This window comes from Nothoprocta perdicaria, unplaced genomic scaffold, assembly GCF_003342845.1.
Source record: "Nothoprocta perdicaria isolate Ctin4 unplaced genomic scaffold, notPer1 scaffold_370, whole genome shotgun sequence".
Classification (NCBI taxonomy): Eukaryota; Metazoa; Chordata; class Aves; order Tinamiformes; family Tinamidae; genus Nothoprocta; species Nothoprocta perdicaria.
Window position 1 is genome coordinate 508,103 of NW_020455611.1, and position 21,988 is coordinate 530,090.

The 21,988-nt window shown below is 46.5% G+C and overlaps 1 protein-coding gene across 1 annotated transcript in view; it reads right to left on the reverse strand.

Moving 5' to 3' along the window:
* The window catches only part of TRPC5 (transient receptor potential cation channel subfamily C member 5), a 49,356-nt gene extending 30,228 nt beyond the window's left edge, over positions 1–19,128 (reverse strand). The window contains exons 1-2 of the mRNA XM_026044541.1: positions 18,734–19,128; positions 6,305–6,826 (exon numbers count right to left, since the gene is read on the reverse strand). Of these exons, the coding sequence (XP_025900326.1) occupies positions 6,305–6,826; positions 18,734–19,111 (900 nt within the window). The 5' untranslated portion in view covers positions 19,112–19,128. The remainder of the gene's footprint in view (positions 1–6,304; positions 6,827–18,733) is intronic.
* Between the last annotated feature and the right edge of the window lie 2,860 nt (positions 19,129–21,988).

Here is a 21,988-nt window from a genome sequence, read left to right on the forward strand (position 1 = left end):
ATGAGGAAGCAGTTTGTCCCTCACACGTCCCTGGGAGAGGGGAAGGCCGAGGTGACCGTGGTCATGATGCACCCAAAGGGCTTCTCGGGACCGTGATGGAGCTGACGTGCCCTTAGCAGGTGGAAGGGAACTCTCACTTCCGTTGTCCATTGTGTTCACAACGCACTTCTTTAAGGGACAGGGGAAAAAGGGAAATCCACTGGAATCAGGCACACAGTAATGATCCTTTCTATATCCAAAAGAGGGAATCCAGAGAAATATTTTTTCCAGAGGGTTTATTATTTGGAGGTATCACTCAAAATGAAGTATGAAGAAACATGACATAGTCTTCAATAGGGATAAAAAGTTGATTCTGAAAGGCAGACTAGAGACCTTCAGACAAGATAAAGCTGAACACTTTGCTTCCAAGACGTACAAGTATCCCTTCTCTGTTCCTGTTTCTGCTCTCTACAGAAAGCTAATCAATCATGCCCTGTACTTAACTTTGTCTTCCGAAGCCTTTTCTGTTGCTAGCAAGAAGACTGATGGGATACATGAAGCTCAGGGAATTGACAAACTCACTAAATCATTCTTGAATGTTCTTCAAACAGTGACAGTCCCTTCAGCTTTCAGTGTATTCCCTCTTCGCCCAAGAGATCATGCGGCTCTGAAGCACAAGGCTCCAAAAATGACTTAAAAGAATGATCCATGCACTTACTGCCTAATACACATTCCACTCATTCAAGCAGCATCCTTGCCCCTGACTGACATACCTGTCTTTTGGGGTTTTTTTTGTCTAATTTGCACATAGCAAGACTAGTCAGAGATGATTCTGCTAGCAAAAGACAGTCTTTGGCAGTGCTGCTCCGAAGCAGAGCTGCAGGATGGGGCTGCCCTGCTCAATTTGCCAGCTTTGAACCTTCTGGTGCTACATGAATAATACAGGAGATAACCTTGTTTCCTCATTTGAACACTCAAGTCCACTTKGTCAAGCTGATAGGCCGCAGAATATGACTTCCTATTCTTCCAAATTTGAGGAAGAGTCCTAATTTTGGCAGCTGTAGGGGTTAAATTTCCATGCGGGTTTCCAAAACGGAATGAAAAGCCCATTGGCTTCACAAACACATGCAGAGGGAGCAGGCAGAGATCCGTGTCCGTGTCGCACCCAGGGCCCCGCTGCTGGGTGTCCCTAGGGGCTCCGTTAGCATCCCGCGCAGGGAGCACTTTGCAGTCACCTGCGGGCAGGAGGGAGCCTGYGAAAAGGAACAGCTGCATTTAGCCCTGGCCACTGTTCACACGCCAGGCAGCGACTTGGCTGTGCGCAGAAATGAATGAACGCTGGCAGCAAATGCAAGGTGACATACGGACACGCAGCCCTGTTGAAATCCCTGTGCTTTAGTTCAGGTTTGGGGTGCTGGACAGAGCTGAAAGAGGTGCAATCRCGCCATCCTCTCCATGCAATATCCTGTTCCTGGAGATGTTCCAGGTCAGAAGGAGGGGGGAAAAAACCCTCAAGGAGCAGCTCCTCCTCCCCCCGCCCAGGCTCGCCTAGGATCTTTTCATTACATGATGCTATTTCCTTCCAGAAAAATGGAAGTAAGAGCCTATTTATTAATTGCCAGAGCTCTGCAGGCTGCCTAGCCTTTTATTGGACCTTTAAAGAGCACAATAAAATATTGAACCTGGTCTCACTGCACCTCCAGGCAGYGTGGCAAGGAAACAGACAAAACCATGGCAGAAAACTCAGCAGTAGCTGCAAGCAAAGAGCGATCCGTGACTGTCCCTAAGAAACCCAAAACGGCTCAAACCAAGTCCCCGAGGTGCAGCAGGTGAACTTGCATTTTCGCAGACCCCACGCTCTATTTTTCATGCATCTTTGATATTTTTAAAAGCTCTTTTTTACACACTAGCCGACATGSCCACAGAAACCCGTTGGGTCTGTGCTCGCTCCCCGGAGGATGAGGCTGTGCTTCCAGCTGCAGTCGYGCAGTTGACAGAGTCAAGACAGCTKAAAAAATACGAGGCATGGCAGCAGTGACTGTTCCTGCCGTCCGGCTGTATCCTGGGAGCTCCTTGGCTATGTAACTGCCTCGGAAAAATCAAACTAGAACTTCTGAAGCTGCATCCTGAGGAGAAAAGAGCACAGAGTGGTGGCTCTGAATTAGCAAATCCAGTCTCTCGCCTTTCCTGCCGCTGATTTGGCTTACAGTGAGTGACAGAGATCAGGGTTAAGCTTCCTGAGAGGGAATTTCACACAGYCCTTTGATCTAACGCAGTGAAAGCGCCAGCAATATAGCCACAGATAAAATGTCCTTTTTTCCTTCCGAGGGCCCTGCACTGTGTGGGTTTCTTGCAGTCGCACAGACTCAGCGGGCACAGTCATCTCCATGGCAGGAAAATGAAAGGGAGGGAGCAACCCCTCCTGGGACGCAGCACTTCGTTTGGAAACGCGAATAACCTCATGGAGAGTGGCAGTGCAGGAGCAGCACGAGGACAAGCTGGCAATACTGTGCCTTAGTAGGATGTTTATACGCTTGCACAACTTTAAGGTAACTCTGTAAGGTAAAATCTGCCCTATTAGACTTGATTAGACTTGATCTGCCCTCTTAGACTTGATTCACAGCTGCATTATGGTTACCTACCATTATTTTGGCAATGTGAAAAAAAAAGAACATAAGGACACAAATTATATCTGCATTCAGCTTAGACTCAGACTCTAAAAAGGGGATGGTGCCCAGGCCACAGAACTGTGCTTTAAGTGGCTGTCAAGAGATGACTTCTCCCTGTCTTTTCTTAGAAATCCCAACAAATTAACAAATTTAACAAATGCAGAGCTAATCTGGTGCAGAACAGCATATTCTTCTTCTCAGTGAAGACTGAGCCCTAGCAGCTGAGCTGTGCCTTTTCGTAGAACGTCTTCAGCACCTTTCTCCTTCCAAAATTAGCTACGAACAAAGGAATCAGAAAGGCAGCGTGAAGGCAAATGGCAGGTCCTGCAGAGCCCTCACGGGAAAACATGCTTGTCTCCTGGGACATGAACTTCACTGATCCACAGCTCCTTTCTCTGGAAAGCAGACCCGGGGAAGGCTGACACGTCTCTGCTGGACCTAAYGCGTGTTCCATAGTGCATTAAAGGCACCTTCATTTCCCCCCCCCAGTATTTTACGAATGCCACACAAACACAGACCACAAGTACTAAACCCTTCTAAGCGCCGCTGCTTGCAGAGGGGCGAGCTCCTCCTGGGCAGCCTGGCTGTGGGGCTGGGGCAGGCTCCGTGCCCGCGCCATGCAGCGAGGAGGAGACACTCGCTGCTGATGGTGCCGCTCGCAAGGCACTTGTGGTCGTGGAGGGGCACGCTGCTAACTGCTTGCTACAGCTTAACACACAAGCGCAGGTTTTTCTCCAGTTCCTATGCACCAAAAGCTGCAGCTAGTTCAGCAGTAGGATTTCAGCAAGATAAGTGTCTAAATCTCCAACACGATTTAGGCACTTAACCTGATTATACTTTGTTTAAAATCTTATTTCCTTCCTTACCTGCATATTAGCAGCCTAACTAGCTTTGAAGGCCCCTTCTCCAGGGGCCCATTTRGAGCAAGAACTGCCCAGGGGTGTCTAGCTTTTCCCATCAGGGCCTTTTCTCTGTATGTTCTCCTTCTTCTGTGTGTTCTCTGCTRGACATCCATCAACCTGCACTAGGCATTTAAGTGCTGTTACTTTCCTAYCGCTGCAGCAAAACGGCATCTATTCTGCCATACAGGAGTGCAATGGAAAAAGGCAAAGCAAGAAAAGGCAGGTTGGTTTTCTCTGAAATGCCCTGGAGAAGTAAACACTCAGCGACGTGTCTGCTGAAGGGTACTCTTATTCCCAGCCCTCTTATGCTGGCATAAATCAAGAGTAACTCAAAGATCTGCTTCCTCCCCAGGGAGGGTGGACATGAGCACGTGTCCATCCAAAGGCAAAGACCTCGGCACCATTTCCCATTTAATGATTACGTTAGAAGAATTCTGGAGGTGAATGTGATCTGCCYGATTAGGTTGAAATGGAAGCAGTCATTTTGGAGGATATTTTTGAGGCTTATTGCACTCAAAAAGCAAAAGCTGCAGGACRCTTTCTCTAGCAATTTGTCTAAAATCAATGCGAGATTACACATTCTTTACAGTGAATATAGAAACAGCCAACTAAAGTAACAATACAGAGCCTCAGAAAACAGCTAGGGTCTGCTACAGATTTACGTCTCGGCCTACTGGAGRTCTGATTTGTGAGTTCATCAATGTTAAGATATGAAAAGCATCTCATCCAATGCAATCGCACCCAACGTTAACACACAAACTGCTTCAATGAAACGAGATCATCCACCTCTACAATGCCTGCTGTTTTTCTCTGCAAAAGTGTCTTTTATAAAGCCAACTCGCTCTCATTTTCCTTCTTGTCCCCCACAGATATTCTCCCAACCTCATATTTTTCAGTCATGATTAAAAAGCATTTCTCAGTGTCTCCCACCAAATGTTCCTACTCGTTTTCTTTCAGAAGCTGGCAATGATGTTTGTTTCTTGCTTGACATTTTGTTTTGGATTAATTACCGGAAAGCTACTGCAGAACTTTGTTGCAAGTGAGCAACACACTCTGCGTTCATCAGGTACCTGTGAATAACTAGGTAGGTTACAGTCTAGTTTAGCACCGTCGGTTCCTGAAGCTCATTCACTCCTTTGCTGGCCACCAGTTTTCCACCTGGAAACTGTACTGACTTTATGTGGCAGCGCAGAGCTTGTGCTCGTTTGCTATGATTTATACACTGGAACTGTCACGAATGTGTCACAAAAAATGGCATTTGTCCATATATTTGGAGTTCAGTCAAATATGACTCAAAAAAAAAGAGATAGAAACTGTCAAGCAACCAAACAGAGAGAGTCAAAATTTGTTGCACYGAAAGAGCTGCTGTGCTGTTCAGCACGACGTTCAAACACAGAGAACTTCCACTTACAGTCTCCTACTAGAAACACAAGATAAGGGGAGTCACTGATCTGTGTCTGGGTGTCACTAGYGAACCCAAGACATGGAAATCATCAACAACCCACACACAGCAGTGCCAGCAGCGCCTGCTGGCCCTGAAGGGAAGAGCACGTGCCAGATCCCGGGAAGCTCCCGGCTTCAGCTCCTGCTTGCTGCATCATGGTGTGCAGGAGGCACAGCAGACCCAAGGGAAGAGAGGAAAATCGGCATCTTGTCCTTCTTGAGTGTTTCCCGAAGGGACACAAGCAGTCTGCATGGGAGGTGGAATTTATCATACCAGGCTCATCTCCTCTGGGTCAATGCAGGAAGCAAAGGGTCAGATGTAGCARTGACAATGAAAAGAGAATAATTTGGTAAGTTTTCTGCCAGTCCKGCCACCCTCTGGACACAAAAATATGTCACAGACATTGAAATTCACTTCCTGCACTGAGTGAACTAAGCTCTTCCGTCAGATAACCTGGGACCATCACTTGCCAGCAGCAATTAATATATAATCTACTAAACCCTGTCCAGATCTGTGAAGTGAAAGAAAATCCAGAGGCAAGTATGAAACTATTGTCAGCATGCTCCCTCGGTTCAAGGCCCCATAGCGTCAACTAGCAAATCTCCGGATTTGAGGGGCTTTTGAGAGGCTCTCTGTCCTTCAGCTGAAATATTTCTTCCCTTTCTGGTACTATGGGCAGAAGTTTGACCTTCTGGGAGCTGTTTCTGAGTCCCTAAAACCTAGACGAATGAAAGAGCAAGAATTAAGCTGAGGTGTCTCAGCTATGAAGAGGAATTTGCATGGCATGAGTCACTTCCTAGGATAGCTGAGTTTCGCCCAATAAAACTGTTGTTCTCATGGAGACCCGGGGCACTGAGATTGCCCTTCATCTCTCCTGCTCTCTTCTTGTGCTGCTCTAGCTTCTGAGGCCCTCATGTGCTGAGCGGGTCCTAGGCAGTGTTKGAAGGAAGTAGAGAGTATATGGCATCGTTTCCAGCAGGTACAGATGTCATGAGCCAGACAATCCCTTCTAGGCCTGTATACTGGCAGTTACTGGAGCTACCAACCCTGGAAATCTCTGAAGGCTTTTCTTTGTACCGGGAGSGGTTATATTGAGACGGGACTCAAATATATTTGAAATATACAGTCTTGGCGCTGTACAAACCATAACCCACTTGCAAATAGTTCTCCACTCTACCCCAAGTCAGTCCTGCTGGCACGCGGCTAGCAACCCTGTCTCTGTAGAAAGAAACCCATGGAAACTGGAGAAGTGAATCACGTTACCCAACACATGCAGCCTTCACACACCTTCGCATTCAGATGACTCTTACCTCTTTCTGGTGATACTTTATTGCTACCTTTAGCTTTGCCAAATCATGACATTTTTGGGGATCCAGCTCTTCGCTTTGATCATCTCTGTGATTAAGAATGATCTCCAGTTCTCGGGAGCTCCGCGCTTGATCCAAAAGGTCCTTAGCAAAACGCTTGCACTGCTGGGAAAGCTCTTCATACTCAGCCTTGAACTCGTTTTCCACCTTGCTGAGCTCCTTCAGCTCCCAGCCCAGTCGGAAAGCCGTCAAGATGGGGTCCTCGCTCGATAAGGCAATCAAAGAAGGGCTGGCTAAGGCTTTGTAGATGTTCAGCCTCGACCGGGAATGCCTCAGGCTGTCCACCTCCGAACTGGAGACACATTCCACACAGTTGCATCGGATCTGATGTGGCCGTGGAATTGTCACCCGTCTTTGGACAAGGAGCTTGATGATTTCATAGTTGTTGGTGTGAGCCGCCAGCATTATTGGGGTGATATCTGGAGTGAATTCCGAAAACTGGGTGTCCATCATCAGGGTTGGAACCTATATAAAGGAATAAACCAGAGTAATATCTCATTTGGGAGAACAAGAGAGAAAAAAAAAAAAAAGAGTTCCTCCTTCACACATGTACAGTGATGTACTAACAAAATTAGTCTGTTCCTTAACTCCTATTGAATCCACACTTCTCGCAAAACAATCTTTTCCCAGATCTTATGCAACCACCTTCCCAGCAGCAAGATGCAGCCCTTCAGTTCAGAACTTGGTGTAAAAGTCAGTTGCTACTCCATGCGAGTGCTCAATATGGGATGCTGAAATGGGTATTTGTTCATATACTGAAAGGTGGATTMTTTGAGAAAAATAGAAGACAAAAGGCCCAGGGGAGCACACAAAAACAGAGGAAAGTCTAGAAAAAAAGTCAAAACCAAACAGATTTCATTAATTGTCATTATTTGCACTGCTTATTTGTATTAGTGGCCCAAATGCCTTCTGGGAGCAGGACTTAAACCAAACCAAATGCTGGGCTGTAGTTGAGCAGAGCCCTTCTCACCTTTTCCCTACTGTTTGTACTCGAAGTTACTTTTTGGTAGAAAGATACATTACATAACTGCCCTTGGAATAGATTTGTTTTTATTTTAAAGAGTTTGAAAAAAAATAAATGTAAAATTAATGAGCCACACTCTACTACAAATAAGCCACTACAGGGTGTGCATTATTCAGCTACTGTTGCACTTCTCAAAGGATGAGCTTAATGCACACCCTGTTGTGGCTTATTACTATATGCAGAGTGCAAAATTAGACCGAAATGCTCTTACATCCCAAGCACGCAGTGTGTTTCCATTTGCAGCACAGGCGGCTCTCTTTGTTGTGTGTTAATCACTGCTCGAGCACACTGTACTGCGTGTGCCCACCGCTCCTGCGCTGGCAGCTGCAGCCCGCTGCTCAAGGGGTGATTGCTGCCTTTGGAGAACAGCAGACCCGCTCCCCCCCTCGCAAATGTCAAAGACATCGCCCAGAAACTGCTGTCAAAGAGTTCAAACAACAGGAAACATTACTCAGTCCATAAAAATCCCAACGGAAAGCAGCGGCAAAATAGCATGAAGGAACCGGTTGGAAATCCTTCTGGAGGATGTAGCTAAGAGCAATTGTGAGATGCTGAACCTTGGGCTGGCGAATCTGACCCCCCGAGGAGTTAAGTGACTGCCGTGCTACAGTCCCAAAGATGCCCGGGCTACAGCAGAGGGACAGAGCCCTGCAAAACCCAGTGGCTGTTGCAGGACAGGGTCCCTGCCACCCCATGATGCTCTCCCTGCGCCACAGGGACATGTCCCGGGGCTGCAGGCGCTCGTGGCAGTGCCGCACGYCTGCTGCCTTGGACGCAGCTCACGAGGGACACATCTGCCGCAGCTGCACTGCTGTAAAGAGGTTTTGCTAACAAGGCCAGGCCCTGCAGGGAGGCTCTGCCATCGTAAGGCTTTGCTGAGTATCTCTTAGCCAGATTAGGTAAATTTCTTTTTTTAAGATCTCAAGTAGTAAACATCTGCAAGCAGCTCTCTTTGTAGGGTCTCTGACCTTCTTTCTTTCGTTAGCTGGTTCAGGTAGTTTGCTAAATGTCAGGAGAAGGGTGCAGGTTGCTCTTTTCTCTGTCTCCTAGAAGCTCTTTCTTAATCTCTGATGCTTGTATAACTGCATTTATCTTTCCTCTTCTCCTCCTTTTACAGTCAGCTGCTGGATGCTGCATCCAGAGCCTCTGCCTCAAAGGAAGAACACCTTCCCCCTCTATCACTCCTATTACTGTCAGGTTTAATCTTGTTTTTCTCTACAGAAGTTATTGTACCCAGAGCTGTAAAAAGGATTTTCAGCTTTACACAGATGAGGTATTCATGTTGCTCAGAATATGAAACAGGCACTTGCAGACAAAAGTAGTAATGTTATAGGTGAGGATAGGGCTAATCTTATCTGCTACTGGCCCTCTTCTCTGGAGGCTCTCTCTAAATCTGGACCTGAGGCTTTCAAAATGTTCGTCCCAAGGCTTGGGATCAAGTTGAGGGTATTTACCAAGTGATCTCCCATCCTTGTTCTGTCTCATATCACAAGCCCTCACCCCAAAAGTGGAACTCAACTTTCATAGGAATCAAGGTGTCTTCTAGGACACCTTCCAGCACTTCTAATTGCAGGCTACAAAGGGAAACAGTGGCACTGAGAACAGRAGCGTTCTCCGAGGTCTGCACACAGACTAATCTAAAGCCTCAAGCTTTAAGAATAAGCTGCAGGAACTGCATCTTATTTCTGATACTAGCCGGGCTGCCAAACCAAGCAGTGAAAGCCCCGAGCAGGGGCAGCGCCCACAGAGCACCTTTGATTCAAAGATTCTAGCTAAAAACATCTCGCATGTGTCGTCCTGCACGGTGCTTTGGAAACAGCACCTCAATCATCACTCCCGCTAGCACTAGGGACGGTGCTGCCCAGGGGAAGCCTCTGCTCCGGGGCTGCAGCCTGCGCGGCGCAGGAACTATARCTGCCCGCGCTCCTCCTGCCCCGCTCCCACGGCCTGAGCTCAGGTCCACATCAGCTTTTTCTACATCTTAGGTTAAATTACTGTGTTGGAAGTAGAAGAAGAAGAAATTATTTTACCCCAAGGGCTCTGCAAAGCTCTCCCAAGGTTATTTTCATTAAGTGACCTGAATAACAAATTCTTTTCCATTAACCTCATCACTTGACACATGCTGTTAAGCTGAGTCCTTCAGAACCGGGTTGTCAGAACCCGCATCAGAGCATGTGCCTCGTCTGCGTCTTAGAGTAGCAACACACCAATAACAACAAGCCATCGATTGCTTTTTAGCACTGCCTTGCATTCGTCCTCCTAAAGCTTGGCTGYCATCGCCGCTTTTCTGAGCAATGCTGCAGTGAGAGAAAGACTCCTTCTTAAAAAAGGAAGGGTGAAAATGAGCTGTGCTCCTTACAGGATAAGAAATGGAGGATAAGCTCACATAAAAGCACTGTTCAGAATAGCTGAGCTCTCCTCTGAACATTTTTTTTTCTATTCATCATTAGGAAAACCAAAGTTTTCTAGCAAATAATGCACCTCTGGGAAGCCACTTCAGAGAGGTAGAGCAGGAGAGTCTGCTCCGTTAGTAAGGAGGACAGTGTAAAGGAGCTGGACTCCTTGTGCAAAAGGGCTGGCCCTGGAGACCTCATGGCCACGCTCCAGCTCCCCTGGGAGCTTCATTTTAGACTTCCTCAAGCCTGGTGTAAGGGTAGCCCTGGAGCCCATCTGGGGCTCCAGGTCAGTGTCACCAAAAGGAATCTAGTTCAAGAGCTCCGAGACTGCTCCGCGGTGAGAACCAAAGCACAGTAAATGGGGAGCAGGGGGAGGTYCATTTCACAAGCACATTCCTGATCCAAACAAAACCGCTGCTATGCCACTTCTTTTGCCCTTTATACACTGGGGAAGCTAAATTAATACTCAGGTTTAAACATCTCTTTAAATACAAGCTTCTTGGGTCAGAGGCTGTCTAACCRCATGCCTTATCTAGCACTGAGAACGCTGAGGAACTAACAACACTCTACCTGTTCCAGATTTGGTTGTCCATCTCCATTCCAAAAACCAACACCTCATTTGGACCAGCATAAATCATAAATATAGTCTTTATGTTTAACTGTGTTATTTTCAGCTAGTGAGACTGTTTGATTCAACTGTGTATCAGAAAAAGATTTGCTAACTGCCAAAACAATGTTGTACTCAATAAATGAAACGGTGCAACTTCACGGAAAACTYCCCGTGCAATACTGACAGGAGGGAAGGCTGAGTAATTTGTTCAAAAAGGATTTCCTACTTTGAATTCATTTTGCTGTATGTAGCTCTATGGGGGACACGCAGATGCCATCCACAAGAATGGGAAAAGGTATGGCYGGGTTTTGTCACTCTAAAGAGAGGAGCCTATCAATTTAGCACGAGGCTGGCTGGTCAGTAGGTACCTTAGCAGGGACTGTGATTTTGTTCCGAAACTCAGTCCTGTGGCACTTCTAGGTGCAGCTCTATAAATAGAGCATTGGAGATGGAGTTGGTGTTGCTAGACTGCAGATCAGCCATGCTAACACCAAAACGGTCTTGAAAAAATATATACTGTGACTTGAACGGGCAGCTGGATCCTGCTCCCTGCCTGAGCCCTGTAACCATTTTTTTTTCACTGACCGAACCCATTAGGAATTTGTTTCTGAATGTGGGACACTGGAAATATGGTACATGCTTATACAATGCTATATAATAATTTTAGGTGCTACAGTGCTGCTGATTCCAATAACTGAATATCTTAATCAGGCATGCCCTGGGAGACATCTTATATCACTGGGACTGACGATATCAATATTAACAGAAGTCGATTTTTCACTGAAGAGCAATTAATTGAATGAAATGATGGCATTTGGTTAATATAATGAACAATGCAAACTGATTGGTAACAGAAAATTAACATTCTGTAACGGCCTTTTCCTTGGTTCTGAAAAGCCTCTAACTGTRGCATACAGTAAACTTGGTTGTAGATGTAGTTTTGGGCAAGCTCTCCTGTTAGCCATGGAAGAAATTCTGGCTGTTTCCCCAGTTGAGGTATCCCAGAGCACCCCAGCTGAGGAAAAAGCTCCTTCTGGTCTCAAATCTGCTCAGTGACTTACAAACCTGTGGAGCCAAAGTCTCTGCACCTCAGCCTGACACTTCCAAACTGAGAACTTAAACTGGTACATCTGCAGCACCCTGTAGCAAACCAACTGGTACATCTGCAGCACCCTGTAGCAAACCATATGCTGGTATTAGGTAACTGGAGAATACATTTCAACACTAAAATACTTATCTTTGAATAAAACATGCCGTGATACAATGCATTATTACTGAAATAATGCAAAAAAAATAAGATGATTCATGACCCTTACATAACCGCACTTTTTTTTTTCCTCTGAAATCAATAAGCAAAACAGATATTAATCCAGATATATCTGCTCTAGATACTTTAGTCTTAATTTGGCTGCTTATCCATGTGTTTAAAAATGGAGGCAGGCCCAAGGGATTGGTTACGTGGAGCTAAACTGAAACCTAGTGCATTTGATGGCGGCAGAAGAAATGTATTGGAGCTTGTTGTGTTCAGCCATGTGTTGAGGACATGTAACGTGGCCAGCAGRATTGTCTGAAGATGTCACCTTTTATGGCTCATGCTACCTATCAGCTTCTCTTGTCTTCTGTAGGGGATTAAAAAAGAGCAATTGGGAAGAATTTTGCAAATATGCGTTCAAACAGCCCATGGCGACTCCTTGCAGACAGAGCCATTCTCCCTCTCGGACGCGGGAGGACGAAGTAAGGTGAGGCTGGTGATGAGCATGCAAACAAGAGGACAGTCAGTGCCCAGCTGCTTCTGCGGATCCCAGAAGGCTGCAGAGAGCTGGGCAGCTTGTGTCCGAGGCAGCTTCTGCTTTGCCCTGAAATCCTGTCTCTTGCTGCAACTCGAAAGGTTGAATCCAGTGGGAAGAAGTGCTCTTGTCCTTGACTAAATCCATTGGAAGGAGAGGCTCCCGTCCATGGTTGAATCCATTGGGAAGAGGCTCCTATCTTTGGCTGAATCCATGTAAAGAGGCTGATGTCCTTGGCTGAACCCAGCCGGAAAGGGGCTCCTATTCCCAGGGGGATTCTTAGCCTCCTTTAGAGGACAAGTCTAGTACTGTCCATGAGCAATTGCACCCTCTCCTGGTTATGACTTCTCACTGGGACAAGGACAGTTGACAGGGAAGGTTATTGCAGTCACAATTTGCATATTGTGTTCTCTACAATCGACTATCCATTGAATCCTGGTTTTAACCCATGTTTACTTAGCCTGGGGTTAGCCCAACTGAGACACTTCTGCTAGAGCAAATATGAGGCATGACTGAAATGAGAACCTGGCCCTTGAAACACACGGGTTTCCCAGTTACCTGCTAGAGTCAACTGCCTCCTGAGAGCCCCTCACACCATTTTTTTTTTTTTAAAGAGCTTACCTACTTTCATCCCATTAACTTCTTGAATACACCAAAAGCTTTGGGAACTCCATTGTACCTTGCATGTTTTCTTCATGTGAGCTTTTCCCTGATCGCCAAAGTGCTGGAATAGAGACAATCCACATCTGGCTGGAAATCTGCAGCCATTATCAGGCTTTGCCTGGAAAGTCATCTTCACAATGTTTTTTTTTTTTCCAAGCATTTTCCTAGGATTTATTCTCTATTAAAACATTTCCCAGCATTTATTTACGAGTTGCCTGCCCAGCTTTTTAATTACTTCATTGTATCTGACCTATGTATTTTCTGTTCTGACTTAGTGGTTACGAGGACAAGATGTGCTAATACAGCCTAATAATCATGCTATCTATAGCCTTTTATGTCATCATCCTTGTACGTAAAACATCCTTATTTCCTGTAATTCATTAGTGTGTTTAGATGAGAGATGTGTCATTAACTTTAGGTGAGGTAATATGTTGCTAACAGGGCTTGGAAAGGGAGGGCTTTTTGCATGATGCTGGGGGTTCTGATCTTATTTCATTACCTTTAAAAGCTAAGCTGAAAAATCAGACTCGTTCACAGTAGGAGGGCAGCACAAAGTGATGGCATCTGGTGCCAGCCCAGTGCTGCCCAATTTCTTCTTTTATTACCTTTGTTTTTTCCGATGCTGAAGAGTTTGAAAGATCTAGCTAATGGCAGCCCACACGTGCTGCAGAGATGGGGTCTAACTCATTTGTCTGCACAAACTGCATTTTAAATGCAGCGAACGAGGCCTCTTGTCACCTCCACAAATTAAGCAACGCAGCGTGTGCAGCCCCGAGCCCCTCGCAGGTTGAGCGGGTTCCAACCCGCGCTCCCAAGGCGATGGCAGCGCCGACCTGGACGGACGCRGCTCCCGATCGACAGCAATGAAGACATCAGAGAGAATTTTCTTGCTCATGCAGTCGCTGCCTTTTGGATTTTTTTTTCCCCACTCTCCTGCCACCAAAAGGCTCTGTCCATCACACGCTGAATACAGGGATCAGCAAGGATGCCACTCTACATTCAAAGTTTCTGAAGTCATACGGATTAGGAGCAAACAAGATAAATTATGCAATGTTGGGAGACCTCCCGGACATGCTCCTGAGCTCTTGCTTAGACCTCCCATCTCCTTCTCACAGACTTAAGGTTATTTGAGGAGGAAAGCAATGGGGAGGGAGGAAAGAGACTCCTAGCTAAATGTAATCATCAGCTGAAGTGGTCTTTGATTTCTCTGTTGTTTAGTTTAATTAGATGGAATTCATTTCGAAGGCAGCCGCCAGTGTCAGAGGCACGTTAACCAGAGCTGTGAATTATTACTGCATCAATAAAAATAATGAAAAGCTTGGATGCTGGCGGAGCCATTAGGCTTTGGAGCAGTAACTGCTAGTTTTCTGTTTTCAGACACAATCTTTCTTCCTTATTGCGCCTTTCAGATGTCTTCCTACCGAGAGCAGTTTTTCTCTGCTGCTTCTGTTCGTCAGCACCTGCGCTGGCTCTGGATGTCCCTAGCCAGGTCCAGGCCTCCCTTTCCGCTTCAGACCTTTCATATAGGCACGGAAAGGGCCCTGGTGAGCAACGCCAGCGGGCAGCGAGTTCTCCAAACAGCCCATTACCTGTCACAGTGTACGAGAACTCAGGAAGATGTCGAGAAGAGGTGATGCCTATGGATATCCTTGTAGAAATGTCCAGCTCTGAGCAGCCCAACACCTGCAGCCTCCTCRAATTAGCTGAGCTGCTTTTTAAACTCATGGAAGACAAACATAGCTCAGAGGCAATGGCTAAGACCACAGAAGAGCCACATGGACCCTCTAATGCTTGGGGCTTGCTTTGAGCCCTGCACCTTCCCGTCTCCATCTCTGCGACGCTCCTCACTTGGTGACAAAGGTCCAGAAACAGCCAGTGCTTTTAACCGGAATATCCATAACCACAGTGCACGCAAGCACCTTGTTTGTCCAGCCTGTATTTGAACACCCTCGGTGCTACAAGGCTCAGCAATTTTAGCTTAAGCCTCCTCAGGTCCCTCCTTTGTCTCCAGCCTTAAGAATTATTGAGGAAACAGATACCTCTCATCAAGACAGAAGGGGTAACACCTGTCACAGCCAAAACTCCAGGATGCAGATGGGTCCTTTGCTCTTATTGCAGCRCTCCCCTGTGCAATGTGCCTGCAGGTACCACAGATCCATACCAAGTGCTTGTGGCAGGGCATCGGGAATGCCAGCAGCTCCTGCATCTCTTCTCTGGGTGCCTGTAGAATTTAACTTTTGTGGCAGGAGCTACCTGACACCTGAGCTGCTTCCTTAAAAAGCTTTAAAAAAGCACCCAACACCGCTAGCAATGACCCTGCAGGTCCAACAGCTATCTGCAGGTTTGCAGAAGTCAAGGAGAGGTGGAGAAGGAGCCAAACTTTGCACTGGACTCTGCATACAGGGCAAAAAAAMCCCATGTGAGTAGGGAAATGTAATGAGACAGTCTGAATCAAAGAAGTTATGGGACTTGAGCAAGAACCAAATGGTTTAATGCACCATATAATTTCTGGTTACAAAAGATTGTCTCAAGGCCACTGATCTATGATATGTTACAGGTTAAGGCCGATTTTCACTCATCAGCTCATCTGAAAAAGGATTTTTGAGGTCACATGTTAAGTTAGCAAATACTATAAAGCTAAACAACCTTCCTCCAGCAGGTGCCTAAGGATTAGCAACTACCTAAAATTCAAAACTTGCCATTACTTTTTTCTTAGGTTCCTCTTCACAACCATATTCATCTAGGGCTTATTTCTATGAAGCGCCTTCTTTTGAAAGACATATGGATTGGTATCTGCTCAGATCTCATTGACTCATAAGACCTTTGGACAGTCAAAATAAATTCAATCACAGTTATAAATACTAAGATCCCTTTTCTTTTTATTCTCATTATTGAGGAATTGCATTTGTGGTCCCATCTGTGAACCAGATTAACTCAGAGCCATCTGCAATGAGCAAATTGCTAATTCTGGCAGCTACCAGAGGGACACTAGTATCATCCTTATGTAAACATTTCATGTCAACTCTGACTGCGAACAAAACAGCTCCCCATAACGGTGCTTGAGGCTGCCCGTGAACAGGCAGTCGCTCAGGTGGGTGATCAGAGCTTCCTGAAGAACAGAGGCAGGGTCCAGCACTCGGCACACGCTGTGCACGCCGCACTGCAAACACAGCCACCCCAACGAGGCAAAACATGATGGGGGATCAGGCAACAGAGCGCCTTGCCCGGCACGAGAGCTGCGTCCTCCTGCACCCATGCACACTCTGCTGTGCAGAGCAACACACGGGCACAGCCACTGCCAGAGCCTTGTCCTGCACCACACGGACCCATGCTCTCATTATTCCTTGCCCTTCCTTATTYTGGGGGTATCCTCTGCTGACTAGGGTACAGTCACGCTACAGTCGYGCTGCAAGCTGGACTGTTCCCAGCCAGGCTTGCGCTCGAAGGAGCAAAGACACTCGTGCAAAGGAGCAAAGACACCTGCCCTCGAGGCGGCTCGCGCTGAACACCGCCGCACTCGGCTGTCAGGGACACGGATGCAAAGACAACCCGAACGGGGCTGAAGGGACGTGGTGCAAACGGAGCAGCGCTTGGCACCCGCAGCCGCACACCTGGGGACGGTGTCAAGACTGCCAGCACTTCACACAGACTGTTCTGCACCTTACATAGAAATGCTCTAGCTCTGTCTTCTGGATTTCTCATCCAGGCAGAAACTGTTTCATGAGGTATGAGTTTTGGTTACTGCTCAAACACCAAAGCAACATTTCTTGTATGTTTGCAGGCATAACAGCTACTCTGATGAGGACAAAGTTGTGCTAACCTGGTGCTTTTTCCACGTGCTTTCTGTGAAAGCAACCAGGTGTGGGATTCCTGAAGGATTCACCAAGAAAGGGCCCAGCAGGGAAATCCCTGGATGTGCATTGAGACCACTCTGGCATTAGCATCAGGAATTTGCATTCAGAAATGCCTCCTGCACTAACTTTATGATCTGATGAGATAAGCTGGGTGTCCCACCTTTGCTTAGCTAGGCACTTCATTTAATCTAATAACTCTGTACATGAAATAAATATTAATCACTATCACCACATGAGCTGCAGAATAGAGAGTCCAAATCTCTGCGGACAAATCCTTCTGTAAGGAACAAGGAGCCTGAGCCAGGGAAATCAGCAATCCCAGCTTGGATGTAGGATCTCGCATCCAGCCAACACCACTCTAAAACCTGCTGATGAAATCTGGTCCTGTAACAAAGCTTGTAAATAAAGCTGGGCTGGCATCGCCACTCTTCCCCCCACACACATGTTCCCCTTCAAGTTATAAACTTTGCAGCAGGTATAAACACAGCTCCGGAAAGAGARGGATGCGCTGGCATACGGATCAGGGAAAATGAAACCGCCCTCCTATGAAATACAGCACCAAGCTAGAGATGTYGGAGCTGAGCTCCAGCTGCAATAAATCTGCCGTATTTAATAGACTTCTGGCTCTGCCTGCTTAAGCCAGCCAGGCTGGGAGTCAGTGTCGGCACTGGCTTTGGAATTTGAAAGAAATCCACAGCAAAACCCATCACTTGTTTTTCATGACAGTTCAGACAACACTTGTCATTAGTCTGCAATGTTAGCAGTTCCTCGTGCTACTTAGGAACACTTGCAGTAAAGGGAGCTTCTACCCTTTCTGTCATTTTGGAGTAGGACAATTAAACTTTCCCCAAGACCAAGACAGAAAGAGTTCATACTCCATGAGTGACCTGTACTTTACTACTTGTATTTTGCCACACTAACATTTCAGTTTTTAGCTCTGGCAATAGAGATTCTCCACATCTCAAGTGAGTAAGTCAGGGTATAATCGCATTTCTATGGCACTCACTATACTGCCACTTCTAAACACAGAGCTGAAAACTCTTGAAGGTTGTCAGGGTTGATCTGGAGTGTCTCCTTACTGTCTGACTATAAAACATTGCTACTGAAAAGCTACATAGTAAGGGCTCACGTACTGAAAGAGCTTCCTTCTCTGGTATTGTCATGTGAGTAATGTGTCCAAATAGGCTTCAAAACAGGGCTTTAGAAACAAAGATGATCTAAGCTGTGGAAGTTGCCTTTCAAGCAATGAACATACAGTGGTGAGTAATGTGGATGCATTAACCATCCCAGCCCCTGGCAGGGGACTTGGAAATAAAAAAGGGAGCTAAGGTGTGCGCGACATGCAACACTCAAAAAAAGGCAGGATTTGGACTCTGATTTTGCACAAGGATCCTCACGTAACCTACTGACTGCTTTGTGGCTAAGGAGCCATCATACCCATCATAGGAGCTGTCCATTGCTCAGATATATAGCGCTTAGCTCATGCTGTAACAWCATGTTCTCCTGCCCTGGCGTCTCTGGAGCTCTCCAGAGATGGAGACCAAGATGATATGTCTTTACTATGGCTAAGCACTGAAACTTAGCAGACTGCTTGTTTGCTTAGTTATTCATAAGCTTGTGCATTTTCAGGATTTACTTTTGATAAGCAATTTCACTTATTAATATCAGTAAAACAGCTCGGCAATAGTTCATATTTATAGATTGCACTGTAATTCCAGACAGTCCCAAATTCCTTTAGAAAGCATGCATCTGTAAATTCATCCATAAATCAGTAAGGCCACAAATACTGTGAGACTGAAAAGAACACCGAGTGAAATAGAAAATGCCCAGAGTACTTAAGTCAGGTAGGACATGTTTGCCCAGACTGGGAAGTTATCATCCACACTCTGCCCACACTTACTCTGGGCATTTAAGGCAAGGTATCTGCATTAAGGACTTCATTTGAAGATTCTGCACCTCCTCTGTGCAGTAACCTCTTTGCAACACAGGACTTTTCTTAGGAAAATGACTTAAAATTGAACTGGAACATGTGACTAACCTGTTTTTCACCACTTGGCTTCCTGTAATTCAGCAGCAGCTCCACAGCCCCCACCACCTCTTTCCGTATTGCATACAGCAGAGCATCTCCCACGTACACGCTGTGGTTCAAGAGCAACTCCATGATCTCCAGGTTCTCATTCTCTATGGCTATTAAAAGGGCGCTGCGACCGAGAGGATCCATGCAGTTAATGTTGATGTTGTAGTAGATCTCGGCCTCTTGCAAGGCATGCTTCACGCTGGCATAGTCCCCCTTCTCCACAGCGCTGAGGTAGGCCTTCTCCTCCACYGAGAGCTCTGCCTCCGCCCGCACGATCTGCAGCGGGATCCGGTCCCGGTACGGTGAGTAGTTCACCTTTTTGTAGTATAGCTGGGCCATTGTTCATAGTGACCGGGCAACCTGGTGGGCAAGAGGAAAACAYGTAAGTGACAGAATGGACAAGCCACCCCGACCAGTTGCCCCTGGTGAACAAATCTCCAAGGGTTCATTGCAGTGAAAGCTTCTGATTCCTCTTTAAGGTGTTTTGCTCCCAGTGCAACAACAGTAATGCTCCCTGAGCAACTCTGCACTAAAAAGCGACCTGGAAAAATAAGCAGTGTCGCTAGTATACACACAAGGACACTGGCTGTGCTCTTAAACACGGTGTAAACGCCAGGCGAGCAATTTCTTTCATCTGCCGAGCAGCCCTGTCTTGTTTACGGCTAATCTATCCACGGGTGCCAATGGGAGGATTTCTCACCTCTGCCTTTTCTCACGCTGAATGGGTGTTTGTCCACCCCCTCCAGTTCTATATCTGCTGAGCCAGATCCTCAGCACCTCTGAACTGTCACTGGTGGCAGCTAGTGAATTACACCCTTCTGTTTACAGTAATAAGGTTTGTTTTCATTATTTTCTTTCCCATCTCTGCTCCTGTTTCTTAAAATAGGTTTTCATTTTTCTCTAATGTTTATTCTTTGACTAGGTCACAGTTTTATTTTAAAGCTTGCCTGTTTCTAACATATTTTTCTCACTGTCTCATCTATAAATAGGACCCAAAGACAGTCTAATGTAAAAGGGCCCCTCTAGCACTTTCCAGCAGCACTGGCTTTGCTTAAAGTTGAGGGGAAGGAGGAAACAAACCTGCCCTGCATYAAGTGTAGCAACCTGAAAGCATCACTGCCTCCTCCCCTGGCCAACGAGCCACAGGAGTCACTGGAAACATGACTGGGAAAGGTGCATACTCCTCAGGATGGAGGGCCCTGTGCTTATCCAGCTCTGTTTGGCACCCAGGAACCACCACAGCAGCAGCTATCAGTGCCAGGATCACACTCACTCCATCTCTTTGCCCAAAGCCCCAGGGTTTCCTGCAGCAGCCTCGCCAGAGCCGCATCCCATCCTCGCTCTCCCTCCAGGGGAAGGAGAGGGTTTGGATGAAGGGCTAACCATGGTTTGGTGGCTCCGGAGGCCGAACCAGAGYGAGGTGCGTTGGGTTCTCCGTGTGCCCGCCGTGCCGGGGCTGCCTCGCGTCTTGGGACTTGGCAAAGCAGTGGGAGGTTATAGCACACAGCAAAGCTGCAGCTGCAAATTTCCTGGGGAGCCAGACATCTGCAGCAACGAATTGGGCACGTCAAAAAACATGCTCCTTTCATACCCCGGCTTCCCACAAGCACAAAAAAAAGTTTGGTTTGCTACATTCTAGGGATTGCAGGTCTCCATGCCTGGGTTTCAATCTGAGGACACAAAGGCGTTAGATGCAAAACGACCTGTGACCTACGTACAAAACTTCATAAATAGATTGGCTTGGTTTCTTGACTTTTCAAACGGTAGCTGATGGGGGTTTTGTTTAATGCATCAGCTGTGGGATCTGCGTGCTGCAGGAAGGTGATTTATTGGGGCAAATCGATGTGCTAGGATGACTGCTAGCACAGAAGGCAGCTAAGTCTTTTCCCAGTTTGGTCATTTAATGCCCTTCTTAAAGAAATGTTATGCCAGTAAAGCTTTTAAAACTAAAGAACAATCTTGAGTGACTTAGGAGCTTGAAGCCTCTTAATAAACGATGTGTATAATGGACTACTCTGACTTTCCAAAGGACTAAGGATCGCAACTCATCTTCGAGATTTCATTTTTGAGAAAGCTSTCCCTGCAGGGGCCAGGCAACTCCCACGGAAACTCCAGCACAGCACAGAGGGACACAGGGCAACACGGGCCAAAATGACCTCTGGGGACATGAGGAGAAGCCCAAAGGACAGGGTAAATCTTCCTAGGACCCTCAGGCTTGCAGCAGCAGGGAGCCCCAATGGGCACATGGATATTCCCAGGGGCAGGGGAAAAGCAGCCACAGGCTGCAGGTCACTGGGGAGGAGCTGCTGCCTCCAGAAAAACCTGCAGGACTCTGGAGACAAAACGCAGCTGCTGAAGTGGAGCTGGGCATTTTTCGCTGCTCTTCAGTTTAATTGAATGTTTTGTAGGTGGTGAGTAACGTTTGCAATGAGTTATAACAAATGTCACCTTACGAAACATCATGCCAGAATTGGATCCTTTTCCATTCCAACAGTTATGATGGAGAAAAAAAAAATGCTACTACAGAAGCTACAGATGTCTTAACTTCTCAATGTGATCCCATCTCCCAGTACAACCATAGTACAAAAAAAAAAAAAAAAAAAAAAATTCCTTAATGCTTCAAGCATACATGAAGCTGCAATAAAAGCCAACAGGAAAGACCCATCAGATGGATGATTTGCCCTGAATTCTTCTCCTACTATCATGTGCATAGCCTAACCAAGACAGACTGTCAACAGTGTTTGGAAATTATACCACACAGTGTCAAAGCTAATACATTTCACATGGAAGACTTCAACAAGGCATTAGCTGTTGAGAAGCCTCTTAGCCTGAGACCCAGCGTGATGGAAGACAGACCTTCCAAAGCTGATGTCTTTCTCTTCCAAAGCCCGAGAGCATCGCTYGAACACGTGCATTTGCTCAGATATGGAACGAGTGATCCCAGATATCCCTGCTTCCTCACAACCATCTCCCAAACCACCAGTCTCCCGGAAGCAGCATCTCCTGCTAAAAGCAACAGCCAAAGTGAGCAGGTTCTGAGCCTCTTGCTATTTTAGGGTGTTTCTGCCCCTCCTCTTCAGATTTAAGAAAACCATACTGATGAAGTCGAGATAAGAAGGGGAGCAAGTGATTCTGAGGGAGCTAAAGAGAACCAACGAGATACCATGAAAATGGAGCCAAAATAGAAACACGGTTGCATTAAAATGTTGGACTAGG